The 10,594-nt window shown below is 42.0% G+C and overlaps 1 protein-coding gene across 1 annotated transcript; it reads left to right on the top strand.

Annotated features, from left to right (window-relative positions):
- Positions 1 to 3,011: 3,011 nt before the first annotated feature.
- T265_05085 (hypothetical protein) lies at positions 3,012 to 10,291 on the top strand (the record flags this gene model as incomplete). The annotated part of the gene is made up of 3 exons (XM_009170002.1): positions 3,012 to 3,108; positions 6,315 to 6,470; positions 10,254 to 10,291. The coding sequence occupies 3 exons, from the start codon at positions 3,012 to 3,014 to the stop codon at positions 10,289 to 10,291; spliced, it is 291 nt and encodes a 96-aa protein (XP_009168266.1).
- Positions 10,292 to 10,594: the final 303 nt, after the last annotated feature.

Here is a 10,594-nt window from a genome sequence, read left to right as displayed (position 1 = left end):
ACGCAACTGGGGAGATCAATGTTCATTAGAATGACTGCAGACAATCGCGATTTGATGACTGTTTTCGCATGGTTTTGGAAAATAGAATCGATCTTCTTTCAACCTGGTATCCTTTTACATTTCATCTGAAACAAACTCACAATTCAGACAACACCTTTTTGGCTCAACAAACTGTGGTATCAAGGTGTGTAGAACTATCAAAATAACAAATTACACTACTCATAGGATAGTGTGCTGGTGGATGGTCCAAAACACTTTCTATTAAACGGAAGACGGGGACTTCCGGGATAGCCTACTGTGCACAGCCACTGTTTGTGTGATTTTGTACTGTGGCCTCTTCCGTTATCAACCTCGCTCTGACCACATGCTCTGGCGTTTTCGCTATCACATCATCGCCTTATACATCGCAATGCCAGTGGCCTCTACACTGAGATCCCCGTCTGATTTGTACTTTCTCCGTTTTTTGGCTGACCTGGCTTTGATTGTGATTGATAAAGATGGTCCAACGTTCTTTTTTCCATCGTGGGCTATTAGTCGGACTGATCAGCTAGAACTGACTTAATATAACGTCGCTCATAGCTCTTGAACAGGATTTAGAAAATGTACAACTGAATGAAATATGACATTTCAACCTCAGGTTCAAACTTGTAGACAGTGTGACTTCTTCCAGTGTCTTGGTAGAGCTCGAGATAAGTCAGTGGTTAGCGCTCATATTTACTGACCTGAAGATTCGTCGTTCGAATCCACCCTCTGCATCTCAGCTGCCTCTATCCAGTTTGGAGAAGCTTGGTAGTATCTCAGCCCTTGCGCTCACCTCGGGTGGCGTGGCAGCCAGGCACCGAAATGGTATTACGGCTGAACGATTAATAATATATTATTGTGTCTTGTTAGCCCAACTGATGAGAAAGTGTGCCATCGTCACAAATCAAGCCTCTACATAAGTATCATCAAAGAAGCTGTTGCATTCCTCATTAAAACGTGGTGCATATTTTTCATCAATCAAGATGTAAAAGACTACTTCACGAAGTTCTGGTGGTCTCAGAAAAGACTGAATTCTTGTATACCGTCAAATTAAGTGTATTGCCAAACACAAAAATGTCTGGAATTTCTTAGCTTCTGATTCAGTGTTTTGTATAATTCGTATGGGAAGCCAAACAGGTTAAATGAATGTGTGTGTACGTGTATGAACCCACAAGCGATTATCTGCCGCAGATACCCTCCTTTCGTTGGTATAATTCGTATGGGAAGCCAAACAGGTTAAATGAATGTGTGTGTACGTGTATGAACCCACAAGCGATTATCTGCCGCAGATACCCTGCCTTTCGTTGGAGGATCATCCTCCTATTATAACTGGATTCAGAGCCATATTGGAACCAGAATATTGTGCTCAGTTCTCATCCTTTGTGTGGTAAACGAATTTGGAAGATTCACTTCCCGGACACAATGAGCTCACAGGTTATCGCGTCTTCGCAAGCGCTGCGCACGGCAAATCAGAACGTGGCTGCGATAATGCCGTCAACTAAACTAACGTCAGAGGAGCATGCTGAGCTAAACAGTGAGTCTAATTATGCCTCATTGAGTGCGATTGTTCTGGTTATGACCAGTATGTAGTGCAATTTTGTTGAAATGTTATCATAACGTAATACTTGAGGATAGTTTGAAAAAGATACAGGCGCAAGAAATTGGGTCAACTGACAGCTCCTAGTAGGAAACACTGGTACACACCCTCCAAAGATGAATCTCAATCTGGGGCATGACCATCCCAACATCACTCACTATTCAAGAACGTCAGCTGGTGTTCTAACCTCAAGAAAGTTCTGCTCAGGTCCAGGAAAAGGCGAATGCGGGGTATAATGCAGAACACATAAAAGTATGAGTTTTACGATTACGTAAGACATTAAGTGATGAGACTATATAACTGACGAGACGTCAACATTTCACTCAATTATGTCAGTTAGCAGCGATCGACATAGATTCACGGACAGACAGAAGAGGTAGAAAATTCACTGAGCATTCGAAAAAGACAGTCGTCTGTCATTCCTCGCATCACTGCACTTGATGATGCGGTAGTCCAAGTTCACGTCGTGCACTTGTACAATGTGGATTCCAGATAAATCCATGCGCCTTCTTCTGTTGATTGTTGCCATTTTAACAACTGCTTTAACGTTTGTCACATCGCTGAAAGTTTCTGCTCACAACTAACCTTAATGAAAGGGTGATGCCTATTAAAGGGGTTAGGGTGAGATTAAATTCTTTCATCTAAAAATCATCCAACGTAACTAAGTAATCATCGCAACTATTCCTGAAGTTTTGGGCTTCGTAAAACATGTTTCTGGTAGTATATTTAATTCAGGTTGGTTTTGGCTTGACCATGACGCGCTTAGTTGTGCAATCCTTAGCCGACTGGACCCATCAAGCCCGTTTATGGCTGCCGGTGATTACAATATTGAAGGTAGAGTTGCACCAGATGAGGTTAACATGGGCAAGATGGCCCAAGTGGTTAGCAAGAATTTACTGACCGGAAGGTCCGCGGTTCGAATCCGACCTCCGCCACTCGACTTCCCCTGTCTAGGCTTGGGCAATCTGGCAGTATCCCAGCCCTCGTGCTTCCTTCGGGTGGCATGGCAGCTAGGCACCGAAAAAGTGCTACAGCTGAACGCTTTCTTTCTTTCTTTCTAACATGAAGCTTTAGTGACCAAAGTTTTGAAAAACATTTTGGATAATCTCTGATGATCTATCAGTTCTCTTAAATGAAGGACGGTTGATTAGGAACACGTAGATCGTACGACAGATACGACCTCAAAATCCTCGTGATCACTTCTGAACATGCCAAAGTTTTATTGTGCTTTCTCCTAAAGAGTCTGCAGCAAAATCGTGCTTTTCCTAATGCTGGTTGAAAGAAGACACTGCTTTAGCGAATATACACTCATTTGCAAACTAATTTGGTTCTTTCGAGAGAATCGCCTGGAACCCAGCTGAATCTCTCGTTTATGATGATCTCAGGCAACTGAATGTGCTGCACCAGGCCGCCTCATGTTTCAGTCGCTACGATATTTGAAATATCGCTGCCTGAGAACATCATAAACAAGAGATTCAGCTGGGTTCCAGGTGAGTCTCTCGAAAGAACCAAATTAGTTTGCGGATGAGTGTATATTCGCTAACTTCGTGCAATTTGGTTTAAAGTAGAACATAAGGTTGACGGAAACCCGGGGACTGCGCCTACCTGATGAGCCCCAAGAAGGGCGAAACCGGTCGTGGGCTATCGATGGATTTTCAGCAACCTTGAGTTGTATATTACAAACGTAAGCCACTGCTTTGTTATTGGGCCATTGTAAAACGCACCTAAGTATTGTAGGATCCCGAAAAAATTTATGGCCACCCAAAAGACAGTAAGCCCTTTGAGGCGTGTTCCAACACCATCCTAACAAATCTGTCTGGTAGTTGCCTCCTATGCTTCCGGTCTCAGTACAAACTTTGCTCACTTGAATTACAAACCACTCTCAACCGAATGGGAAATTTCCGTAATCTACTGTCCTCTCGTATTTGCAGTGTTCGGTAAACGTGAAAGTACGAATTTCAAAGTCTTTAGAGTAACCCTAGGGTCGAGTTGGAGACAAGCGACTGATTTCAATCAGGTATTCCTTAGAAGTAACATGCATTGTCATAAAAAACTGGGTGTTCCTAGAACTATTTTATCACCATTTTATTGATTCCATCCTATATTTATTTATGCATCAACCAATAACCAAACAAACTGATGTTTGCTCAGTAGGCAGTCAGAAGACTATAAGTATGCTTGCATCATGTGTTCATCCAGACAATATCAGTGTTATCACAGTCTATCAGGATTTTAATAAGTTTTATGGCAGGTTGAATCGAAAGTCATTAGAACGGCTAATGCAGTGTGCGCTGATGGAACGAATAATGGATGGTTAACACTAACCAGCCTGTAGCTAGGTTTTTCTGCAGACTGCATAATATTTGTCTTTTGTGGACTCAAAAGCTGACAAGGAAGAAAACACGGATAGTTCAATGAATGTTTGGGCCAGTAGGCTGTGATTGTGATAAAAAATAGCAGACAGAAGGAAGTATCATTTCCGGAGAGATTGGTCTTCTGTTTCTAAGAAAACAGATCCCCTCCATAAAAGCCACGTTTTCAGAAGCGTTCAATGATGGGAGAGTTCAGAAGGCTGCTAACAAGTATTACATTCAGTCTAGGATGTATTGTGGAACTTGGTGAGCTTTCAGAGGCCCTTCTGCCATACAATGGACCGGGTTCAGTCACCGTCAAATGTGTGTGAAGGTAAACTAAAACCTGTTCAAAGACTGTGAGTGACTCTTCCAGACGCATATCTGTGAAGAAGTTCCGAACGAATGCTGACTCAGTTTTGTTTGAAACGTTTATTGGTGTGTAAAATACCATGTTTGCTATTGAGACGCACCGATGATGTCACTCTGGTTGGCGATGAAACGTGTGCAACGTTTCCTTAGCTCAGCCATGTATTGGTCTCACTCGCTGTTAGTGAAAAGACGGTTCAACTAAGCGGGACACCAAAAGACCGATGAGCTGTCATCCAGTCTCTCATTATGACAAACATCATCTCAGAGAAGTTCACAGAGAACAACAAAACAATTACGCATACTCAACTAAAGCAAAACGCGCCCACTCTGTCTTTCAAACAACGAATTTACCAGTGTAGGGTGCTGTGGGTGTTGGATTTATATCTATTCAGCCAAATACGTTTTGTTTTAGTTGAACTGTAGATCAGGCAAGTCCAAGGCTTTGTACAGTCGATTAACGACTTGTTTTTGTGCGCACGAACAGAAGTAACGGATCAGTGAAAGTGGAAGGACATAGTCAATTTTAACTCTAAAATGCTTTCCTTAAACCCAGATGGATCAAAGCTAGTTCAAAGAACTGTGTAGTTTGAATGGGGTGAGTGAAAACCTTATTCCGAGACATAATTTTGTATGTGGATGTAGTCGGAGAACCATATATAGCGACACCATTGTGATACCGTTAGAAGCCACCATGTCTCTTTTTCGCTTCAGCGTGCTTATCAGAAATCACAAGTTCCAGTTGACCGACAGTCGAGACTGGAGTACATTAGGCGTCCCCACAAAGCCGTATTTTACATGTAGTGAGCGTAAGCAAGAGCGTATGCTCATGCGGCGCAGGGATATTGAGATGGAACTTTTGATAGAGTGTATCATAATGATGCAGTTGAGGTTGTCCAAACTATATGATGCAAGAAGATTTCCCATACACCTCGTGTTCAGAAAGACTAACAAAATTCCTCACAGTGAAGAACAGAGTGAGAATCAAAGATGCGTTTTGTAGTTTGTTGAAATGTTGGAACTTGAAAGCAATTGTCTGATCTAAAAAAAGCGTTATTTAGCAGACCACAATGTGCTCAAGCGGCGATAAGTTTTACCGTTTCATTTATATTGTCATTGTTGTCACGTAACCACTAGGAGATGTAAATGAACGAGTTTACAGCAAGGCGGCCCGTAGTAATGTGTGCCAGCAGGTGAGGAGCACCCTCAGACAGGGAAGTTGATCTTTTCTCTCAAGTCTTATTTAGTCTAATTAATGCATTGCATTTCGGCCTGCCACTGGCCAACTTGCAACCGGCTTCCCCAAGAATCCATTCTACTTTATGTTGCCCTGTGTCGGTCATTCCGGCCTTGATTAACGACTACAGATTTTGGAACACTGACCCTTTTAAGGCCGTCTTAGTGGCGTCTTTTTTTCTCATCTTACACAGAGAAACAATCTAGAGGAGAATCCTGTCCTGTGCTTTACTCTAAGATTTCTGACAGTATCCTGTATGCATCAACTCCAATAGGTATTTTTGGATCTGTATGCAAAAACGTCGCTCCATACGAACAACTGCTGTCAGATTTAACTCAAACCTCACACACTGTATTCTCTTGAATACTGTAAAGCAGACCGATGATAACTGAATTGTTTTTCCCAAGTCTTAGGTCCGATGGCAGGGGAATACATTACTTGCCAATTCCACATTGCTATATCTCCACGCAATAGCGTGAGATGATTTGTGAAGCTTGCATGCAAAATATTGATCAGCGACAGCGTTTCGTCTATTTGATAATTTGGGTGTCATTCTGGTCGACGTGTCTGTCGGAGTAAAAGAGCCATGCTGATACAGTTAGCACAGTTTGGTCCGATCACATTCATTCTCCGTGTAGTGCTTTCCAAGTCCACTGGGCAGGCCAGTAGCTTCTACTAGACTGACGCCTGTGTGCAAACTACCGATTGAGATCCGGCCGCATTACCTATTTTCCACCAGTTAAGGTAAGTGTCTTCGAGAAATACACTCATTTGCAAATCAATCTGGTTTTCATGAGAGACTCAACTGAATCTCTCGTTTATGATATTCTACAACTGACTGTGCTGCACACAGGGCGCCTCATGATTCAGTTGGCACGATATTCGAGATATCGCAGTATATTTTCATAGTTTCATAGTAGTTTCCTTTGAGGTGAATGTCATTTTTAACCCCAAGGTAAAACGAAGCCGGCTGTTTATCTCTTATATGAAAAAGAAACAGCAGAAATTGTGTGAACCTGCTAAAAATACAGCGTCTTTTATGCATTAAGATGCTGAAGTGTCGCATTTTTGTTAGCTTAAATGCCTAGGTATTTTGTTAGCAGATTTCGGTAGTCAAGACTGCCCAGAAATAATTTCTAATAGTAGTAAACCGAGCATCGCGCTGAATTAAGGTTTTTTTTCTGGATGATATCTCATTTGATGTAAAAAATGCCAAACCGAGCACCGCGCTGAATTAAGGTTTTCAGGATGATATCTGATTTGATGTGAAAAATGCGGGAAAGATCCCACCCCTTTTGATTTGTGGCCCGGTTTTGTGGATTGAAGGCTACTTGGATCCAACACATTTAGTCCGCTAGAGGGGCTCTAAGTTGATTGTCCAGATGGAATGTAACACTCGGTCTGTTCAACTGTGAGACGTCTCTGCGCAGTCATGCGGTCATATCCGATAGCAAGAGTCACAGTAGTACAGATGTGCCTCCCGTGGTCCTGGTCTTGCTTGGTCTTCTAAGAGGGTCCACAACAAGCATTCTACGTCGGTGGCGATCTAGTGCGCCTTCCGTAAAATATAAGACATCTCCAAGGACTTCTACTGAATAGTGTCCCTTACAATTCCTCCGTGAAAGGAAATAACATAACTCAACGTAAAGAGCAATTGTGTAATCCATCTGAGTATTTAGTACTATTTCATGCTAAATATAGGAACTCAAATCTAGCTAATCGAATTCCACCATCAATGAATAATTGATCAGAGTTGCGTAAGCAATAAAAGGAGAATTGTTTACAGGAAAGGAATGTTACTCATGTTATCACCTTTGCTTAAATTCAAGTAAGTGAACCTGAAAACCAAAATACTATGAAATATGAACAGTCCCATAGACTTCCAAGCAGTTCTCTTCTTTTGGATATGAAACTTCAACCTTCTCTCCACTGCCATCGTGCACATGCAGAAGAACATTCAGACCGACAATATCTCTATGGCATGAGATAAAGTCTTTGTCTATTTTCCTGCATTTGGCCAGGCTTGTTGACAAAACAGAACGACAGTTTGACTTGCCCTGAATTCTACTAAGCTATCTAAGGACACGCGTTTGAAAACGGGACAGGATGCAGCTCTTTTATCTAAGCATCACCAAACCGTTGCTAACTTCTTTCACAAGAGAGACTTAGTACAGTCAGTTTCCTTAAAGTCTGATCAATACGACGCCTTCCACGTGTCCTCCTTGGACAGGAAAACAACCATTAATGTGCCACGCCCACTTTTTTGGGACACGCCGGCAGTGCTCCCGATGAGCCTATAGCTGAGTCATTCAATCCACACAGGCATGAGCAGTTTACGGTCATTTAGAATGGAATGGCTGCTTCAAAAGGAAGTCAATGCTCTGTTTACCGCACTGTTTCCTTCACGGTACCTGATGGTCATGAATGATGTTCATTCTCTTGACTTTAGATTCTGATTCAGAATAAGGTTAGCTTTCCAACTGTCTCAAAGCCTTCTACGTTTACAGACGTTTGTGAGGAATTGCCTTTTGTTCTTCCATTGTGACCATCCATATTTCCACCTTACTTAGCATAACTTATTCATCTTTTATGCTATATTTACCTACAAACATCGACTCCATTCGACTGACTGGCTTGGTGGTACTTACTAGTTTCGGCACTCAGCTTGTTACTGCCTATTTTCACAAAAGCACTTTACTTCAGGTCAGTTCGTTTCATTGCTTCAAAGTAACCAAATGAATACAAACTGAACTAGGGAGCCACGTAAATTGTAAACAAATCAGTATTGGGGACACTGTACATGGACATAAGATGACACACGGTGGTTGGAGGGATCAGTACGAGTAGTACGCGTAAATGAGAAAAACTTTTTGTCATGTGATATGGATTCGAAAACACTAGCTCTATTTATTTAATCAGTTCGAGTAGGCGTGAGCTAGAAGACAAAAGCTGCAACTTACAACCCCTGGTTAAAGTGCTCAAATGGATGTTTTCCGTGGTACTTAAGCAACCAGCTTAAGACGTGACATTTTATAAATATTCGCGAAGCATCTTGGGTGGAACGCATCATTTTTTTAGGCGCAGTAATTGCCTCATGACCGTCTTAATTGACCTCGATACGAAATTGTTTAGTCGAAGGAGTAAGAGGGTTGATATGATTTCTCAAAGGTACTACTTAGGCACTACTTAGGCACTGCATAACCACATTATCTTAGGGCAAGCTATACTCTTGTCTTCAATATAGAACCGTAGAACCAGATGGGAATTGCCTTGTAACTATGGAGTATTAACTGAACAAGGTCGAATGAGCTTAAAACGTGTTTTAAGCTGAGAACATGAGCTGAGAACTTTTTGACATATGGTGGGAGATCCGGAAACTACTCCCGAATATCTCCTCTGCGGTAAAACAAAGTTGAATGCTCACGAGGTATGCTCATTTCCACACAACCGTAATTTTGAAGGCAGATTCGACCAAATCCTGCTGCATCTCTCGTTTCTGATGTTCTTAATGAACAAGAGATTCAGCAGGGATTCAGGTAAGTCTGCATATGAGTAAATTTCACGAATTCAGCAAATTTTGGGTTCAAGTAAAACATGATTTGTTGGAAACTGGGGAATTTCGCCTAACTGATGAGCCCCAAGGACGAAACAGGTCGTTGGAATATCGAAGAGTTTTAAACAATCTTCTAAGTATTACGCCCTGTCAACAGAAGCCAAATGCCGCTATGAAGAGACGTTCAATCGAAATGAGGATGTACCATGACAGGCGAATAAAGGATTTGCATAGGAATAAGTCTCTGGCTCGAAATAAATCTGTTGGACTTTCTCCATGTATTGACTGTTTTAAACTCGGGGATAGCTCTGCAGATCAGCTCTGTGTGGGATGGACTGATAGCAAACTGAACTGATGAACTGGAAGGAAACAAAGTTGTCGTGCTTCGATTATCACTGAACTGGTTGTTTTAGTCGGGCGTGTACAAGTAAGCTGTCCAAAATTACACCGCTTGGTCGGGTTTGTAATGTCTAACCTGGCCTTGATGGGAGCATTGTATCGCATTTTTAATGAACCCTAAAGGCAGACCTGATTTGGCCTGGCAAAATTTTTTAATTTTTCTACCATTAAGGTCACTGATTTACAGTCATATGGATTATTTACTGCATCCTGAGTGACGTTCACACCGTGTTCGCTTTACCTCAATTATTGATCAAATCAAAGTGTCCTCCGATACAGCCATTCTTTTGTTTAATGGATAAATTTGGACGACGTCGCTGATTAACTGGTTGTGTTCTGGAATTCTCGTGTGATAGGTGAGTTTATATGTCTTGTTGTTCCACGGTCAATCAGGTTTATCCGAAGTTCAGACGACAGTAGTTTTGTGACCAGTCTGAATCGAGACCAGCTGCTTCAAAAATGATAGAGAGAGAGATTCACCACGGAAGACTGAAAAGTGAAGCTCAAAGAGTTCTACTGATGCCTCGCCTTTCAATTTGATTTAGCTTCGTTTAAACGTTTAGTTTATTCGCTGAGCTCCTGAAGATGTGAAGAGAAGCTTGGAGAATGGATACTCGTATCTATGCAAAATCATCCTTACTGCTGCGCTTTCTAATCTCTCAACGCGCCTACACTCACCGAGACAGTTAGTGAACCTTAATGCATTCGCGCTCTTCTACACTTCAGGCCTAAGCAGGAATCACATCGGTGCCTATTGTTATTAGTGAACCTTAATGCATTCGCGCTCTTCCACACTTCGTGCAGAATCTCAGCAGAAGTATTCCAGCTGTTTCATGGAATGCTCTTATCCTCTCCATTATCACTCATCCTGTTGGTCGCAACCGGTGCAACCCATGCAGCCTTTCCACTATATCAGCAAGGTCCAAATGCTAATTAGTAAAAGTCAGGCATAAAAAGGTCTGGAATGGTTCACATTTCACATACTTCAAGCACAAGACTAAACAGATGCACATGTGATGTTGCTGAACATTCGGTCTCTGGCTTGCATTCTTCCATTGAAGTGTTTT

This window comes from Opisthorchis viverrini, assembly GCF_000715545.1.
Source record: "Opisthorchis viverrini unplaced genomic scaffold opera_v5_92, whole genome shotgun sequence".
Lineage (NCBI taxonomy): Eukaryota > Metazoa > Platyhelminthes > Trematoda > Opisthorchiida > Opisthorchiidae > Opisthorchis > Opisthorchis viverrini.
The sequence above is the reverse complement of the archived record's forward strand: the minus strand, read 5'-3'. Positions and strand labels throughout refer to the sequence as shown.